Raw genomic sequence first — 20,570 nt, 5'->3', positions numbered from 1 at the left:
GTGTGTGTGTGTGTGTGTGTGTGTGTGTGTGTGTGTGTGTGTGTGTGGTGTGTGTGTGTGTGTGTGTGGTGTGTGTGTGTGTGTGTGTTGTGTGTGTGTGTGTGTGTGTGTGTGTTGTGTGTGTCCTGAGCCAGGGGGCTATTATCCAAATTACAATATAAAAATTGGCTAGATCCCTTAGGTTTTGCTGTGGTATGGTTCTGGAGATGGTGTTCTTTCTGGCTTTTCTTATACCAGAGGTGATGATTTGCATATAAAATTGTAGGTGTCTTTGTTATACAGAGAAAATGCAAGACCTATTGCGAATCTGAATATTTCAGTTAAATAATTTAACAGATATTTATTAGGCATATGCTTTTTTTTTTTGCGGTACCGCTGCGGCCTCTCCCGGACGTGCAGGCTCAGCGGCCATGGCCCACAGGCCCAGCCGCTCCACGGCATGCAGGATCCTCCCAGAACAGGGCACAAACCCACGTCCCCTGCATCGCCAGGCAGAGCCCCAACCAGTGCACCACCAGGGAAGCCCTAGGCATATGCTTTATGCCAGTCCTTGTGTGCTGTAGGCAGAGGGATAAGAACAGATCTATTTCCTGTTCCCATGAAATTAATGGTCTAATAGAGAAGATAAAAAGTTACAAAAATAAGTGTGCAAGTACATCTTTGATAAGTTCTTCAAAGGATATGTGTATGGGTGGTATGGAAGCCAATAATAGGTGCTTGTGACCTAGGCGGGTAGATTAGGGAAGCCTTCCTTGTAAAATGAATAGGCAGTACCACAGCAATATTGTGGTGCCAATGTCAGAGAAAGCATAGCTATTATGAGGGAATGAGGGAAGGCTTTGTCAATGGAGTATAGAAAGTGAAGTAGAATGTAGAGTCAAGAGCAAGGTGAGGCTAGAGAGAAAAGTATGAGCCATCCTGTGTTGAACTTTATAGGCCTTATTACAGAATCATTTACTGCCAAGCAGTAGGAAACCACTGGTAATTTTAGAGGGGAGATTGCTGAGGGACCAGAGTAGACAGAGGTAGACAGTTATAAAGCTATTTTAATAATTAAGGCCATAGATAGTAGCAGTGGTAAGCACTATAAGTGAACTTCAGTGATTCTTAGGAAGTTCAGTCAATTGGACTTTGTGATTGTGGCAGCCGTGGAAGTACACTGATCAAACCTCCCTTTAAGAGACACTGCTGTGGGGATAGCCTCTAGTTTCCACAGCTTTGGATCTGTCACAACATCCATGCCAGTGCCATGATTCCTAAACCTGCTTCCAGCCAATGATTGAATGTAGCCAAATCTGGTCATCGTGACTGAAAGAGGACTCCCTTCTCTAATAGGCAACCTTTGCTTAAGGACATACCATTGGTCTGGTCAAAACTTTCTCAGAATTGCATTGCACTGGTACTGCTGTTCCTATCCTGTCATCCTTCCTTTCTACTCTCACAGGTGTCAGACCTGTATCACCCTCTGTAGGATTTCCTCCTCGTCTCCAGCTTCCTCCCTCTTTATCCTTCAGAAGCCTTTCCCCTGATAAATCTTCTGCATACTGTATTAGTTTGCCAGGGCTGCTATAACAAAGTACCACAAACTAGGTGAACTTAACAAAATTTTATCACGTCACAGTTTTGGAGGCTAGACATTCGAAATCAAGGTATTGGCAGTGTCGGTTTCTTCTGAGAGTTATGAGGGAGTGACTGAATGTTTACGTCCCCCTCCCCCACCAAATTCATATGTGACTGTACTTGAAGATAAAGCCTGTGAGGAGGCGAAAAAGGTTCAATGAGGTCATAGGGGAGGGGCCCTGTCTAATAGAGCTGATCCCTTATAAGGAAAGGAAAAGACTCCAGATTGCTCTCTTTCTCTTCCTTTATACTCGAAGAAGAGATCATGTGAGCACACAGTGAAATGACAGCTGCCTACAAGCCAAGGGAAGACGCCTCAGAATGAAACCTATCTTGCGGTACCTTTATCTTAGACTTCCCAGACACAAGAATGGTGATAAATAAATTTCTGTTGTTTGAGCCATCAAGACTATGGTATTTTGTTATGACAAACTGAGCAGACTAATATAGAGAAGGTTCTGTTCCAGGTCTCTCTCCTTGGCTTTTAGATGGGCCAGCTTCATGATCACTTGGTGTTCTCTCTGTATCCTTATCTGTCTCCAAATTTCATCTTTTTATAAGGACACTGGTCATGTTGGAGTAGGGCTCATTCTGATGACTTCATTTTAACTTGACTGACTCTGTGAAGACCCTGTTTTCAAACAACATCACATTCTGAGCAACTAAGGATTAGGATTTAAACATATGAATTTTCAGGGGACACAATTCAACTCATAACATACTCATCTCTTACTGGTGTCTGCTTCTTGAAAAACATGATTAGGTTTGGTGAATGGGAGATGAAGATGAAAGAGATTTCAGATAAAATAATTTTTACTGTGTGTTATATATTGGGTTGAATTTCTTCATGAATATCATAGACAACTAAAATTGTGGCTCACCAATTTTTATTTAGTTATGTCTCAGTGCAAAAAAAATGAGTTCCAAAACCATTCTTGATCAGTAATTCACTTTTCTTGCCAAAAAAAGTCAAGGCAAACAAATTCTGTATCATTAGTCGTACCTTTATTAAGATTTACTCTGCTTTATCATTGTGCCTAATCATATAGGAGAGTGTATGTCTATAAAATATACACTAAATACTATATTCCTCAGTCAGTTTTGAATGCGTAATAGAAGAAATTAAGAAATAATATTACTTATATAATTCCTTACTTAATAATACCCTACAGGCATTCAGTTAAAACAAGAAAATCAGATCGGTACAGCAAGTTACAGCAGGTTACATTGATTGGTTTTCTCCCTTTCACAGAGTAGTAAAATGAAATGGAGTTTTATTCTGTTGTGTTTATTTTATGTGGCACCATACATTTTTACATAAAATTTTATCAACCTTACTTAGTAGTTTAATTTTTCTACTGTAGCTTTTACATGTTATTTAAACAGAAATAATTCTTACCGACCTGAGTATAATGGAACATAGAGGAATCTGCATCTATTTTAGATAGCTATTTGAATAATAACTTGAATACCTGGAAGGTATCTAATCAAGATCATTTACCTGTGATTGCCATGTGATGAATGAATATAATTCAATATAATAATAAACCATATTGCTATTTTCTTTTGCCTTCTTAGGCTTCCATATTTTCCTCTCTACACATTTATAGATAAAGTCCCAATTTTTTTGTTAACTGAAGAGCCAACAAAATATTTTTTCATGTTGCAGTTATGCGTTTACTATGTCTGGTAGAAAACTGTGCATATCTATGATTATATGTATGTAGTTATTAACATACTTGGACAAATTGGGCATCATGAGCTTAATGAAAACATTAATTTGTAGGATAAGAGCCATAGCTGTTAAAATTGCATGAATTTTAAATCCTCCTCTCTTTTGTTTAAAAATAATGTACACTGCATATTAAAAAATGGAAGTAGCCTTTTTACTTAAAGTTTCAGTATATTTTTATGTGTACTGTATTTTTCACTTCATATTTATTAGTATTTTAAGTAGGCGGTTCATTGAATCAGCCCAATAATTTTAAAGCTTTATAAGTGTTTCTGGCTTTCCCTGAGAAAAATCACTGCATATGGATGTGTTTTATTATATTTGATGTTTTTATGGCCATAAAGCTGTCATGACCATGCAGCCATCACCGCCTATATCCTTGGACTTAGGAAAGACATTCTTAGGGAAGTTGCATTTCAAGTTTAAATTCTATTTAACAATATATAGTTTTTTATTTGACTTATTCTTGTATGAATTAGTGACATTTACTAAAATACTAAATTCATTTTAACTGAACTGCATTCCCCTATTTATTTGGTGCCTGAGAGTACACAGTCTTTGCATATGAAGTAGGTTCTTATTAAAGAGTTTGGATTCAGAAAGTGGTATTTATATACACGTTAAAAGACAGTAGAAGCTGAAATAAATGATAAAGTGCTCACACCAATGCAGTCAAATGTTTAAACAGAAAGAGAAAACAGTGTTATTGGGCAGATTAGATTAGCCACTCATTGAAAGATTGGAAAATCATTCAAGGTATGATGATGACCTTGGAAGTGGAGAAGAGTGTCAGCTGAGATGTCAAAAGTCCTTAAACTCTATGTTCATATCATTTCCTTTTTAAAGGCTTGGCAAGGTATCCTGTGACTGACAATGACCTGGTTATTAACATATTGACTATTTGATATGTAATATGTGATTTGAAAGAATCTAGTTTATTTCCAAAAATAATTTCACATGACTGAAATGCCAGAATGTTTGGAAGCCATATGGTTTAGAAAGTTGAGCAACAGACTGGCAAAAGGGAAGAGAAGAAATTATGACTCTGAATATTCTTAACTTAAGCTGCCAAGTGGCTTCACTCATTCTTATGTATTCACTTTTTAAAATCAAAGCAATGCGTGCAAATGTTATTAAATCATGTGGTTCAAAAAGACCAATAGTGAATTATAATTCCCCTGTACCTTTCTATTCCTACTTCCAGTGTCAGTACTTCTATCATTTCTGTTCTTAGTTCTTCTGTGAATTACTTTCATAAGTCTAAATCAGAGATTGGCAAACTGACCCATAGGCCATATCCAGTCTGCTGACCTGTTTTTCTAAGGCCTATGAGCCAAGAATGTGTCTTACATTTTTAAAGCGTTGTAAAAAATCAAAGTAATAACTGAAGAAGTTAAGATGAATGTGTGACAGAGACCATATGTGATGTACAGTGCCTAAAATATTTACTGTCTGATCCTTTACAGAAAAAAGTTTAGATTTCTGGTCTACATAAGGTATGTGTGTATGTGTATGTTTATCAGCATACACACATATTCAATGCATAGAAACATGCACACATATATATACTTGTAAATTTAACAACTAAACACATGTAATTTTTCACTATATAAAGACAGGCTTATACTTCATACCATCACCAGTTCTACCTCATTTTTGCCAGTTATTAGTATTAACTCTTTCACTGGTTATATTTGTAGCTCTAAATACTATACTTAAACCTCGGTTTCCTTTTCTACCATCTTTGGGTGGGCATATAGAATAGATTTTTAGGCAGTAATTAGTGGAAATTATCTCGGTTTTTACCTAAAGTTAGTAATATTTTGTAAATTTTGATCACTCAGCCAGGTACTTTATACCCAGAAGCTAGCACAATGCCTGATGCTTAGTAAGACTCAAATATTTCTTAGTAAGGCTCAAATATATATACACACGCGGGACAGTTTGTCTCCTAGGGGTCCCCACTATCATTTTTACAGAGGCTCGTATTGCTCTATACTTGGTGCTATAGTTGTAGTATTTCTTATCACACTTATTACCTCATACAAAGTGAATCAGAATTTAAGTAAACTTATTTGTTATTACTTGCTATTTTCTGTTTTGTTTTTAAACTCCCATAGATACTTGTGTGAAACATTTTTCTGTGTGTATAGAGTTGAGGTTGTTACGTTGGAGGTGATATAGGCATTGATTTCAGGGTCAGATTTGGATCACTGAACTAGAATATGATGTCACTCAGACCCTCAACAAATATTTAAGGAGAATCTTAATCAGACACTGTGCTACAAAGTAGTAATACAGTGCTGAACATGATAGGCATGGCTTCTCCCCTCATGCAACTTAGTGGGAGAGACAGGCAAATAAACACTCAAATAAATACATATGTAGCACACATAAATGCAAACTGAGATAAATAATTAGAAGGAAAAGAACAAGTTATTTGAGAGAGAAGGAGACAGTAGGGTTCTAAATCATGAGATGCCTTCATATATATACAGATAATAGTTAAATATTAAAATATTTTCTCTCCTCTAGAGCAGTAGTTCTCTAACTTTAGTTTGCATCAAACTCACAAGGAGTCGTTGTTCAAACACTGGTTTCTGGGCCCCAAATTCAAAGTTTCTTACTCACTAGGTCCAGGTGGGCATGAGGATTTGCATTTCTAATAAGCCCCTAGATGACTGTGATTCTGCTGATCCAGAGAACCACACTTCAAGAACCATTGATCTAGGATAGTGGCTTTCAGTACATTGGAGACACTTGTAGAACGTTAATAAGCTATTGATGTCTAGTTCCTATCCCTGGAAATTATAATTTAATTGTATGGCAATACGGCCCGAGTAAGGAGCTTTTTAAAATACCCTAGGTGATTCTGATATGCAGCCAGGAGTGTACGCTACCTAGTCTAGAATTTGAGTGCATATATACATACAGTTTCATAGTGGGGCAGAAAGTACCTAACGCTGCACAGTGGTAAGGCATGGAGGAGATGGGGAAAAGGCTGGAACATAAGCCTTCAGTAAAAATATTGTACCAGAACTAAGACTTGAGGGATTATCTGTCAACATTATACGTTGACAGAAAGAGAAGAAGGTATGTCAGACAGAAGAAATGGTGATGGCACACAAACATACAGGAGTAGCTTTTGTTTAATTGATAATCCTAGGTGGTAAATTGGTTTCGTTTCTGAAATGTAACCATTCTGATATTGAATGCCTCCAATGTCAGAAACTGGGATAATTTATTTTTAGTTTACAAGTAAGTATAAAGATCATGTATACCATATTCAAATAATTTTTATTCATTAATATGTTCTATTTAATAGGATGAGAAGAAGAAACCGAAAGACTAGGAGATACGGAGTTTTGGACACTAACATAGAAAACATGGAATTGACACCTTTAGAACAAGATGATGAGGATGATGATAACACATTGTTTGATGTCAATCATCCTCGAAGGTAAGTGTTGAGCAGTTTAATTCCATGAGTCAGGAGGTACTTTGACAAGTAAACTGAAAAAATAAGGTAGAATTTCATTTAACAGTTTGTATCCTAAATGATTATTTTCAGTTCTATTTAATGAAGTTCTTTGTGATACCCAACAAATAGTTCACATTCGCATTGCTTTGCTAAAAGAGATGTAAACAATAGAATATCATCCCCCAAAGAAATCATTATTGTAAATCTCCTTGAAGAGCTTGGTCCTTTTAACTGCTGCATAATAATAATTCTGTGTGTGTGTGTGTGTGTGTGTGTGTGTGTGTGTGTGTGTGAGAGAGAGAGAGAGAGAGAGAGAGAGAGGGAGGGAGGGAGGGAGGGAGGGAGGGAGATTAGTAAACTTGATTTTCTTTTTGCATTCTGAAAATATTTTGGTTTTAGTCTGGGTTATTCTATTTGTAAACAGTGTTTTTGGCAGAATTGTGGGACTAATCGTCAGTGGTCTGACAGTGTGGCTATAACGTCTATTCTCAGATCTATTCTCACTGAGTGTTAAGACCTTTCCTAAAAGGTTTGGATAAACAAAGTTATATGGATATAGACTAGTTTCAATGCAAATAGAATGAGGAAAGGAGGCAATAAATGTTCCACTCAATAGGGAAAGACATGTTGAAATAGAGGAGGAAATTGGTTGGATGAAGGAAAACTGGAGTCCAGAATCAGGTGCATATAGAAAGAGTACAGAAATCTGGGGGTTAAAAAAAAGACTCAACAAAAATTGGGCTATTAAATCAAATACATATGAGCTTTTAGTTGCTGGTAATTCATTCATTTAATAAAAATACATTCATGAAATGCCATAAAATAGTATTAGAGACCTGATATATAAACATGAACAAAACAACTGTATTTGTTCATTAGGGATTCAGTCTCTTAGTGAAAATAAACATGAATAGAATACATAAAAATGTTTTATTTAGAATATTCTAAAGTTTATTTAGAACATTCAAATATACCCCCTGAAAGACCTTAAATTGCCTATAAAGTATTGTACAATGCCCATTAAGTCTAATATTGCCAGTTGTTGACTGCTCCTTTGGTGTGAACCTGATGAAGTTGCTTGCATGCATTTAGGAGCCACTGTGTGTAATAGATACTTATCTTTACACACTAGAATGACAGTAATTGTGAAATACAGTTGGGAACTGAGACTGACTGAGGGAACACCTCACCATTTCTCTCATCTTGGGCTCACCCTACAGAAGGTGCTCATTGAGGAGGATGGGGGGTGAAGTCTCACTTTTTATATAATTATTTTCCTTTAATTTTCAGCAAAGTTCTTATAGTATTTAAAGAGTGTGGTATTTGTAGTATTTTAAAAAGCTAAATGCATACGAGGTACCTCTTCTGTACACACACAGAAAGGGAACACAAAAAAGGAAGCTGTTGACTTAGGAAGTCGGGGTTGTTTCCAAAGAGGAACTGAATTTGAAGCCCAGTTTGTCTATTTTAAGTGTGCTTGACAGTCAGAAGCAACCACCCAGAGCTTAGTAGTTGTGAAAAATGATAGCTGTTCAGAATGTAAGCAGCAGAAAATGTCTGGAATGCAGCCTGTTTTGTGTGCACATGTATTTATACATGAAAGGTGTTATACCTGGGGATCAGCTGTGACAAGTCATGGGGATGGGCAAGGTCTTTGTTTTTTAGCAAAATAGGAAGAATTTTTTTTTTTTTTTTTTTTTTTTTTGCGGTACGCGGGCCTCTCACTGTTGTGGCCTCTCCTGTAGCAGAGCACAGGCTCCGGACGCACAGGCTCAGTGGCCGTGGCTCACGGGCCCAGCCGCTCCGCGGCATGTGGGAATCTTCCCGGACCAGGGCACGAACCTGTGTCCCCTGCATCGGCAGGCGGACTCTCAACCACTGCGCCACCAGGGAAGCCCGGAAGAATTTTGTAGTCTTTTAAGGAGTTTGGTAGTGCCCTGCTATCATTGGAGAACTATTGATGCCGCTTGACTGAAATATATGTAATCAGATAACGAGATCTGTGTTGTAGTAGTGGGGAAAGTGGCCTAGGAGTGATGAAGAGGGACAGAACTAGGGAAGGTAGGAGGGGCATAAAGAAGGGGACAGTTTCCATGAGATATATAGTTACCTGTAGCCATCTTTTATTCTGTATTTTGCTTCATCACAGACCTTTCTCCCATATTTATCCCTCTCTTATGCCCTGCTTCTCATGAATCTTGCATTCCATTAGGCAGCTAGACATTAATCAGAGTTACATAAACAGAGAAAGAATAAGAATAGGGTGGTGTGAGAACCAATAGTGGGGGCACAGAACACTTAACCAAAAACACATGGTCCAGAAAAGCCTCTTGGAAGTGACATGTAAACTGAGACTTGAGACATGAGTAAAAATTAGCTAAATGAAAGGTGGATACAGGGGCAGGAGTTGGAGACAGAACTGCAGTCACAAAGTACCAGAAGCAAAAGAGTATAGTATAGTGTATTCAAGAAACTCAAAGAAGTTAAATATATGCTATATTAATATGTGTGAAATAAATGAATGGGTGGATGAATGATTTTTGAGCTTTGAATGCAAAAGGAAGAGGGTAAGGCAGAACAAAGAATCAGAAGGCAGGCTGTGATCCATGTTAATCAGTTAGAAATTATTCTACAGGTTACAAAGAGACACTTGGAAAATTTTAAGACAGGGAAAACAATCAAAGCTATAGTTCGAAGATTACTGTGCATAAATTGGAGAAGAGTAAGATAAGGGGTAAGGTGACCAGGAAGAAGACCCGTTAGATGGTACACGTACATGGGGTGGCCTGTGCTAGGTGATAGCAAGAGAAGTAGAGAGGAGTGAATTATTCAAGAGGCTTTGAAAGGTATTATCAACAAGATTTAGGTATTGTGTTTGGGGGGTGAAAGAGAGAGAAATGGTAATAATGGAGAAGCAGTTTTGGGAGTAATGATAATGATAATTATCAGTGATAATTGATAGTGAAATCAGCTTGAATTTTTTAGTATTATGATACCATTTACTTAAAAAACTTAGAATAAACTTTAACGTACATATGTCTAGATTAAGTAAGGAGAACAGCACACTGTTAAGTGTACTTACCTATTCATTCATTCATTCATCCAATAAATGAATGATGTAGCAGCTAGTTTATACAGCAACTATTTAATGCCTGGCACTAGTCTAGGTGCTTGGAACACATTAAAGCAACAGAATAGAAAAGACAAATTTTTTAAATCCTGACTTCGTGAAGCTTAGCTTCTAGTGGGGAAGAGGTGAGACTGGGGGGTTGACAGTTCATTTTCATTTTTACTTTTCCTTCTATATACTTCTATGTTATTTGATTTTTTTTCTTCAAAGAGCATATGTTCATACATTACTTAAAAAGAGAAAACTTTCTGTCTGGGAATAATTTCAAATCTACAGAAAAGTTATAGGAATAAAAATAGTACAAAGAGTATCCTAAACTTTTTATCTAGAATCACCTTTCCTTAACATTTTACTTTATTTGTTCTCTTGTGTTCTCTCTTTCCTCACATAATATAGATATGGAAGATTGCATCCCTCTCATTTTATATTTAAGTGATGTTCTGGCATTTCCTTATAATTAGATTCAGAGTATGCATTCTTAGTGGAAATACTACATAGATCTTTCTACATCCTTCTCAGGATATTGTATCTGGAGACACATAGTGTCCATCTGTCCTTCAGTAGCAGTGGTAATTGTGATGTACCTCTTCAAGGTTTTGTCTAATTTCTCTAGTATGCACTGTTTTTTTCCCCTTTGCAACTAATAAATAGACATTTTAAAATCATGAAAATATTTTGCTTATCATCAACATTTCCCCCTGGTTTAGTACCCATTTGTCATGATTCTTGCCTGATCTAATCTTCACTATGATAGTTGCAAAATAATGATTTTTCCAACCACAACATTTCCTCCATATTTACCATTCAGCATGGACACTGTACTGTAAGCAAGAGCTTACCCTCATTTCTTCTTTTTCTACCTATCCGTGTGCCTATCTAACTATCTATCTATCTATCTATCTATCTACTTACCTGTCTATCTACTTATTGACATTGTGGAATCATGATTTTCTCTTTTTTCAAAGGTTTATAATTCACTGATGTACTTGCCAGTGGGAGCCTCTTCAAGCTGGCTTCTGTGCACTTGTGATTTGCTCCCTTTTTTTTTTAAGCACTTCCTTACATTTTGGCCTAACAAGGTGTTCCAGGCTCATTTTGTACCTACCCTGCTACAGCCATGGAATCAACCATTTCTCCAAGGAGGCTTAGTTCCTTTGGGTACTAGGTGAGCTCTTTGTTACTGGGCGTCCTTGCTTCTTGGCCCTGTCAGCAGACAAGCTTATGAAATGTATACATAAGCGCACATGCGCACGCACACACACACACACACACTCGTGCACACTTATACATGCATATTTGCATATATGTGCATACTTTAGATATTATTACTTCACACCTCCCATTCTACCATTCCAGTCCATTCCCAGTGGGTTCTTTCTTGCCTTCTTCCTTTTCCATAGTGGCATTTTTCTTGTTCATTGTGTTAAGAATGTCTCCCAGCAACATCCTGGCTCCCAGCAACATCAATATGTTTACTTCTTTGCTCAATCTTATAATAAAACTAATATAGTTTCAGAATTGCTTTGCCTAGAGCACTACAATAATCAAATCTACCAAGAAGAGTTTAGGATTTGTTTGCAGTTTTCTCCTCAGAGCCTCATCCTGCCCAGGACTGAGGGTAGTCAGATACAGTAAGTAATTTGGCTTAGTTCTTTTTTTTCTCCCCTCTTCTATGTGGTTGTAATAGTCATTTGAAATATAATTTAAGTCATTTGCTTGCTTCTGTTTTAGATTTATTCTGTCCTTCCCATTTTTATTGTTTTTTTTAAATATGAAAAACACTAACATGCTTCCAAAAGTAAAAACTATACCAAAAAATTTTAAGAATATACACCCACTCACTCTCTGGCACACTCAGAGAAGTAGCACTCCCTCATATCCCTTCCACTCCATTCTTCCCATCTCACCCATTGTAGATAATCAACTTCATTATTTTCTGGTTTGTCCTCCTGTGGTTCTTTTGATGAAAGTTGGTTGGAATATGTTATTTCTTATGTTTCTCTTCTTTCTTACACAAGAGGTAGCATATAGTGTATATTCTTTTATATTTTTTGGTTGCACTTAATAGTATCTCTTGTAAGTCATGCTACATAAGTTCATAGAGATTTTATTTTTCACAGCTACATAGTACTCCATGTTGTGTATGTATCATGATTTATTGAATCAGTTGCCTATGCTCTGATGTTTAGGTAGTTTTCAATGATTTTGCAATTACAAATTATACTGCAATGAATAAACCTGCACATACATATTTTTATATTATTAGAGGTGTATGCTCAGGGTAAATTTATAGGAGTGGGGTTATTATCAAAGGGTGTGAGGTCAGTTTTAACCATGAATATTGGAGGTGCCTATGATATCCCAGAAGACATAGCAAATTGGATGGATTCATTTTTTCACTAAGAGCAATGATAGACTATCTGCCATGTATCCCCAGGCACTCTACTAAGCTCTGGGGATACAGTGGTGAACAAAAATGGACAAAATGCCCAGCCTCATGTCGTTAACAATAGATATACATACATAGGCCAGAAATACAGAACAAAGAAGTCTGAGCTAGACTTAGGATTCCCAATTATTGTTTTTTGACCTTGCTAAAACCAGAGGTAATGCTCTTCTCTAAGCCCGACCTACTTTTGCACCTTTTAAAATGAGCAATAAGATGGATATTTCAGGGTGCCAAGAAGCAAAGACCAGTTTTTCTATTCCCCTTTTATTTTCTTCTTCAAACAGCATTAAATAACACCTACACTGATTTTAGATCTCTACTGTGATTTTTTTTCAAGGTCTATGCACACATCGACCTCTTTTTCTGTCTCTCACTTTGAGGAAGGTAGACTCATTTCTTTTCTAGTGATGGACAGAAGTTTCAGAGAAGTGTGGATAGAGGTGTGTTTGTATTCCTATTACCTTCTGTAACTTAGAGATTATTTCCTGTTGAGATATACAGTCCAAATTCTATTACTTCATTTGAAGTAGATTCAATGGGCAGGACTTCCTCTGATCTTCCAATGTTGGTATTAGATATTAAACATGCATTATGCCATCAGTTTATTCAACATTTCAAATTTATCTTGTGGGAAAGATGCACAGATCTTCCTCAACTTACAATGGGGACATGTCCTGATAAAGCCAGTGTAAATTGATGATATCGTAAGTCGGAAGTGCATTTAATAAACCAAACTTAACTGAACATCATAGCTTAGCCTGGCCTACCTTAAATGTACTCAGAGCACTTATATCAGCCTATAGTTGGGCAAAATCATCTAACACAAAGCCTGTTTTATAATAAAGTGTTGAATATCTCATGTAATTTATTGAGTACCACACTGAAAGTGAAAAACAGATTGGTTGTATGAGGACAAAATGGTTTTAAGTGTATCATTTGTTTACCCACGTGATCACATGGCTGATTGGGAACCATGGTTCCCTGCCACTGCCCCGCATCACAAAAGAGGAAAGATAATACTAGCCTGAGAAAAGATCTAATTCAAAATTTGAAGTATGGTTTCAACTGAATGCATATTATTTTCACACCATGATAAAGTCAAAAAAATTGTTAAGTCAAACCATCATAAGTTGGGGACTATCTGTATAGATCCTATTGTAACTCACTTTAATAACAGCTGATAATCATGGTTAATGCCATTTGTTGCTCTCAATAAAAGGGAAAAATCAATACTTATATGGAGAGTGTATCACAAGGTCTTCGTAGGTCCTGAAAGAGGATTTTCAGGAAGGGCTTCCCAGAGCAGTCACATAAATGGTAGAAAAAAGCAAAGGAATGTATGACAGTGGTAGAGAGAATGTCTTTAGAGGGATAAAATCAGGCAGGGGTCCTATCAGTGAGCCAGGGGGAAACCTGGACAGAGTGGGGTAGCAGAACTATAATAGGTGTAATTATAATAATCACTTGATAGTAAATACCTGCCTTAGTGTAGGATGTACCAGACACTGTGCTAGGCTCCTTAACAATGAAATCATCAAGACCATCTTGCAGGGTAGTTTCTATTGCTCTCACTTTAAAGATAGGAAAACTGGGGCTTCCCAGGTGGCGCAGTGGTTGAGAGTCCACCTGCCGATGCAGGGGACACGGGTTCGTGCCCCAGTCCGGGAAGATCCCACATGCCGCAGAGCGGCTGGGCCCATGGGCCAGGCCACTGAGCCTGCGCATCCGGAGCCTGTGCTCTGCAGAGGAAAAGATAGGAAAACTGAGGCTCAGAGAGTTTAAGTAATCTAGGCTTTTCTTCCTGCTGAAATCTCATTTCATTTTTCAAATATTTATTTGATTTATACCCATAAAAAGAATAATTCTAAAGTCTGTTCATTCTGTCTTCTGTACAAGCACTCGCTATTGTTCATTTTTCAAATGGGACCCCCAAAATTAGGAATATAAATATTATGATTTGCCTGCCTTGTCAACTGCAGTGCAGAATCGTATTAGTCTACAGTATAACTGCTGGTGATTCTTGTTGGATCATGTCTTACTGATGGTTCTTTCATTGTTTAAGTGCTTTCTAAAATTAGTTCATTAGTTCATCTTCATTTTCCAAATTCTATCCACAAAATAACGGGAAGCAAGTCATTTCCAGAGAGGTAAATTAATTTCCTTGCTTAAAATTTCATCACAGTATAAAACTATCCTTTTGTAGTCAGCTCTTTCTGAGAGGGGTATTTTTAATGTGGCTTTTAGTACATAAAAATTTTAATAGTAATTGTTGGTGGCTAGAATTTGGAGTACTTATTTTTAACTTTCTTTGCATTAGATTGAACCATATGAAACTGCTAGTATATGGTTTAACCTAAATTTCCTGAAGGAAGTTTATTATTTCATGTAATAAGATATAACAGGTAGGGCCAACTCCAGGCACAGTACATCAGGGCTCTTGGCTTCTGTTCTTTGTGATCCCTTTGACTCTGACCATCTTCAAGTGCGGGCTTCATTCTGAGGCCAATAATAGGATGGTGCCAGCAGTTCCTATAATCATGCCCAGAATAGTAATTTTCAGTGGAAGTTAGGGACCAGCTATCTTGTGTCTCCTTCTTAGGAATGAGAATAGTTTCCCCAGAAACTCTGTTTAACAGAGTTTTGTTTTTGTTTTTCATATCATTGGTTATGTGATCATTCCTAAACTAAACACTTGCAAGAAAAATGGAAATACCATGATTAGTTCAGAATTATTATCTGGGGTTGAATGGATATTGAGGAGTTAACCATCCTTACCACTAGATTTAAGCATTGAGGTTAATACAGTAAAATTGGGAAAATTTGTAGGTATGTGGAAAAAAATAGCTCAAGCAGTTTAGTTAATATGACTTCTCTTGAATTTGCTATTGATATCCTAATTTTGTATATTAGAGGTAATTTCTTTTGTTTGGTTACTGAAACATTTTGTGCAAAGGAATTATAAAACTGAAAACCAAATATCAATTCTTTAACAATTGTGTAGGATGTTTTAGCTCTCTCAGATAGAAAAACCGATAAGTAATCAGAGACAGCTGTATATTAACTAAAAATTACCTTCATTTTTCTTTAAAAAAATGTTGGAAATAAATACTCATAAGCAGTCTCAAAAACGCAGTTTAAAACAGTGCTTTACAACACAAAACAAGTGGAAAAAATACCTTGTTATTCTGTTTGATTTCTGCTGAACAGTAAAGTTATTATTATTATTTTATATTGATGTACACTAAAGGACATTTTGGCAATCTTGGTAGCAGCTTCTAAAAGCTAGTACTGCTATCACTTCAAGGCTATTCTAGTGATTTCTGCCAAGTATGTAATTTTAAAAACTCTATATTTGCTTTTTAGCTACTTCCATTCTGCTTCATTAAATTTAGTATTGTATTGTATGTGTTCATTACATTTGTGCTCAATGTTCCTTGGCTACAAAGTATTTTCTGGTTATTAACATCAGCATATCACAGTCAGGAAGCAGGTTTGATATAAGTGTGTTAACCAGAAACTCTCATTAAGAAGATCTTATTCAAACAGTTATCAATTTGAAAATAGTTCTAATTTCTAAATCACTACTTTCAATGTGGAGCATAACATTTTATCAGAATAAACACTAAGGTTACTCAAAGTAAACAGAATATGTATAGGAATATGTCAAAGTACTAATGCTTATTTTAGATAGAAATTGGTATTTAAGGATGTCCAGTGTGTGTTACTAGTAGGATAGTCTGTAGTTTACCCATTTAAAGGGAACTATGCTGTCTTTGTCATTATTTAAACAGGTAATAAAAGAGAACCTTCATGTAGGGTTTTGGGGTTTTTTGTATGTTTTACTTTTTTGTGGACATTGAGCCTTAGAAGAAAATTTGCCTTCCTCCATTCATCATCACAGTGTCCTTATTGGTTAAGAACATGAATAATTTGTATATTATTTCAACAAATGATATGTAACATTAAATTCTGTTTGGTAATGCTGTTTTCTCATCTCAGCACATGGTCTAGAGTTGCCCTGTCTAATATGATAGCCGCTAGCCATATGTGGCTCTTCAACATTTGAAATTTGACTAGTGTGACTGAGGAACTGAATGTTTAATTTTATTGGGTTTTAACTAATTGAAATTTTAATTTAAATTGCCAGATTGCTATTGTGTTGGACAGTACAAACCTAGAGCAAAAGTGTTTGACTGATCTGGTCTAAACTAATTCTGTCAAATGGAAACTTACAGAACAGTTGAATCACAAGTTTCTGTTCATATAGCAGTTGATCTATTTAATAAAATGTTTACTTACTGCTTTGGTTCAGGATTTATATTCTGCCGTGATAGTCTGGATTGCAGACTCTCTGAGGTATATAGTGGGATAGTTGGGCGTGGGACGCAGAGCATAGCCACCTGTAAGGTTGATTTATGTGAATGGGGTTGCAGGACGTACAGGGACAAGGACCTCAAGTTTATGGACAGAAAAAGTCCTAAACACAATTATTAAGGCATTAACCTTTCCCATCATTCTCAGATAGTGTTCATTCTTTAAAATCCAAAGACATTATCTCTTCTTTAAAAGGACCAGGGAGGAAAAAAAACTCCAGTAATCTAATATTTGCAAATGTATTTAAATGAACAAAGAATAACAATACTCTTGACTACACTAGGACAGTTTTTCCTTTCAAACTTGATTTGGTTTAATAGCCATTTTGATAGTTTAAGATTTTCCCAGTGAGCTCTTAGTTTGTCCTTGAAAATGTCTTTTTTTATTGTATCATTGCATAATGTGTAGAGACAGAACATTCTTGAAGCTTGAAAAATACTCACACTGAGGTTTCCATAAAATGTATTGATACTACAGACTTGCTTTACCTCATAGAAAAACATGTGGTAAAAATATTTAACATGAGATTTACCCTCTCAAATTTTTAGTTACATAATACACTATTGTTAACCTTAGGTGCAATGTTATTTAACAGGTCTCTAGAACTTACTCATCTTGCATAACTGAAACTCATACCCTTTAGAGTAGCAATTCCCCATTTCCCTTTCCCCTCAGTCCCTGGTAACCACCATTCTACTTTCTGCTTCTGTTAGATTGACTATTTCTTGCTACAAGTAGTAGAGAACCTAGAATTACAGAGACTCGAAAGTCTTTTCCTATCATAAGAAGTATACAGGAGTTGACTCCTGGCATCTATTCAATGGCAGTTTGATTACAGGATCTCTATATCTATGCAGTTTTCCCAAATCTTTTCTGATGTTTGTTTTATCATGGTTATATGGCTGCTTCCATTTTAGCCATCACATCTGTATTCCAGAAAACAAAATAGTGAGAGGCAAGAACCCAAGCCACATCTGTCTCTTTATCAGGAAATCAAAATTTCTCAGAACTCTCCCCTTCCCAACAGACTGCCACCCTACTTTGCTCACAAAAAAATCAGTATTTTTATTAGCAAACAAAAAGGAGATAAGAAATATTGAGCAGACAGCTTATAATATGTCACTCTGGCTATTCAGAGTATTTTCTGAAGGTTAAATTTGGCAACTGGCAAAAGAGAAATGTTGGGTTTGGAGTTGGGGGTCACTAAATGTAGGCATGAATTCCGAGGAATTATTTATTGTTCATGAGTAGCAGGTTTTTTAATGACCTTCAATATATATTTTTAAAAAGCTTAAATTTACCCTCAAATTAAAGTTTATTAGAATCTCATTAGCTTGTAATAATCTAATCATTTAGAGGTCTATTATAGATTGCTTACTAAAGATTCAGACAAAACAATAAGTTGGAAGAGAGTATTACTCATTCTCATAGGTATCTCCAGTGAAGTTCTATGTGTTAATGATGATTATAAAGGACGATTTATTAAGTTAGTAAAATCTGCACACCTTTGGCTTTGGTTGGACTACGTGCTTTTGGTTGTAATGGCTCTTATTAGCAGAAGTTTCTTGGAATCTATGGTTTGGATTAAGTAGCACTAAAGCCTGATGTATAATTAGAATTAAAGTCTATAAAAATATGTGATGAAAATATAGCCTCATATTACCATAAACTAGTCAATAAGGTAAGAAAATGGGCAAATTTGCCCATTATATAGTTTAGAGAAAACCTTATCTTCTGTATGGATAAATTTTGTAACTGTATTATAAATATTAAAAGCATTTTTTATTTGTTTCATTGAATATACTTCCAGGCATGCAACTTCAATTAATCCTCATTTCTGAAGGTTTAGACATAGGATCAGTTAAGAATTGTGTTTATAGAAACTATACATAAATAACTACATTGTATACTTAAGTCAACTAAAGTTGTTTATGAATATTATATAAGGATATAACTTTAGTATGACTATGAAATAGCCTTTAATTACCCACAATAATTATATATAAAATTCCTTTGAAAAAGTTAGAATTATAATTTGAAGAATATTATCTGATATAATTAATATAGACAAAGTAATCATGTGTTTTATTGGTGCCATTCATTATCATTTCCTTAAATACTTTCATTAGCTTCTGTCATTTCAAATCTTTGGGAATATTTTTAAATGTGTTTAAATTTGTTCCAGGATGGGCATTTATAGTATTTTTATTTTCCTTGCAGATAAAAATGTGCCTTTTGATGAGAGGACTTCATCTTTCTACAATGAAGAGCAGAATTTCTATGTTTAAGGAATAAAAAGCCACTTTATCAATGGGGGGGTATTTAAGTTACATATATTATGATAACCTTTAATTAATTTCTTGTTGCAATAAATACTGTATCATTTTGTTATGTATTTCTCTTTGTAGAAGTGCTCTTAATGGGCTCAGAGTTGTTGGGAATAAATTGTACCATAATAGAAATTTGAAAATTACTTTAAAGCAGGGTATTTTCTGATCAGTTTTTCTTTCTTGCTTACCTTATTATTGTAAACTGTTTACATACTAATCAGTTAATTTTTTTTTTTTTTGGCCAGTTAAGGTTTGGTTTTGTTTTGTTTTTCTTCCTGGAACTATAATTCCCAACAAACAACTGGTGTGTAAAAACAATTTAAAAATTTCTTTACCAAGATGTATTTCCCATTTTTGTGGGGAAAAGAAGCCAAATTTATTACTTTGCATTTGGGTTTTTTGAATATTAAAAATGTCTGAGTTGTATGCAAAACAATAAATATGATTTAAAATACTTTTAAAGTGGTACAGATGTGTTTACAAGATAAACACAACACTATAGAATTACATATTAACATATGTATTTTATTTGATTTCTAGAAAAATCTGTCAAAAAGAGTTATTGTATTTTAGCAACTTCCTTGTTAAATTATGATACTACTTTGATTAGATATTTCAGAAACCAGTGAATTTCAAAGCCATTTAATATATTTACAGTATTGTGAGAGAGAGAAAAGTAACGGTGAAAACATTCCCATCACATTATGACATAGGAGAGTAAGGAATTAAAGCATGTGTATAGACCTTGGAGTCAGACAGACCTAGATACAGAGACTGACTTCATTATCTTCTGAACATGTATTTAACACTATTGAGCTTCAGTTTTTCACATTCTAAAAATTAGAGGAGAACTTAAAAGTATGGGTCACAAACTCCCTTGCCAAGAGGGGCCATGGAGGTAATTTAAATGTGTGTGTCAGGATAGGCTAGTCATATAGTAGTAACAGATGGTCCCCAAATCACAGTGGACTAACAGCAAAGATTTATTTCTCATTACCCTGCCCATTTGTTATGGACTGTGATTCTGCTCTTCATTGTCTTTTCTCCAGGGCCAAGGCTGATGGAGAAACCTCTGCCTGGAATACTGCCTCGTAGCTAAATGTCCAGATGTGGTGAACTGCATGCTAGTTCACAAGCTTCTGCCCTAAAGTGATATATTTCATTTCCATCTACATTTTATTGGCCAAAACAAACCCTGGAGCCACTCTAGAGTTCAGCAAGGCAAGGTTAGGTAATCCTCTAGCAATGAGGTAAGTTGGAGTATTTGGCCACTTAAAATGCCAACTTAGTTGGCATTTTGCCTACATGCTAACTGGCAACTTTATAAGAAATATATAGTTTCTCTAGGTTACTACTTTAAAAAGAATATCTTTTAACTGCATGTGAAATTCTGACATGTTGGTTAAAAACGCTCTTATTTCATTACTTTCATATAGTCATTCCTGAACTGCAAA

General features: G+C 35.7%; 1 protein-coding gene across 2 annotated transcripts in view; it reads left to right on the top strand.

Moving 5' to 3' along the window:
- Positions 1–19,570, top strand: part of FAM174A (family with sequence similarity 174 member A) — a 35,072-nt gene extending 15,502 nt beyond the window's left edge. The window contains exons 2-3 of one of the 2 annotated variants that reach the window (XM_027100539.1): positions 6,678–6,812; positions 19,007–19,570. In XM_027100539.1, coding sequence (XP_026956340.1) covers positions 6,678–6,812; positions 19,007–19,010 — 139 coding nt within the window. In that variant the 3' untranslated portion in view covers positions 19,011–19,570. Of the gene's footprint in view, positions 1–6,677; positions 6,817–19,006 lie in introns of those variants that run through there. The other variant, XM_027100540.1, reaches the window with a different exon arrangement.
- Positions 19,571–20,570: the final 1,000 nt, after the last annotated feature.

The sequence above is a fragment of the Aethalodelphis obliquidens genome, unplaced genomic scaffold (genome assembly GCF_003676395.1).
Source record: "Aethalodelphis obliquidens isolate GAN/ISIS:26980383/991018 unplaced genomic scaffold, ASM367639v1 scaffold4, whole genome shotgun sequence".
Classification (NCBI taxonomy): domain Eukaryota; kingdom Metazoa; phylum Chordata; class Mammalia; order Artiodactyla; family Delphinidae; genus Aethalodelphis; species Aethalodelphis obliquidens.
The sequence above is the reverse complement of the archived record's forward strand: the minus strand, read 5'-3'. Positions and strand labels throughout refer to the sequence as shown.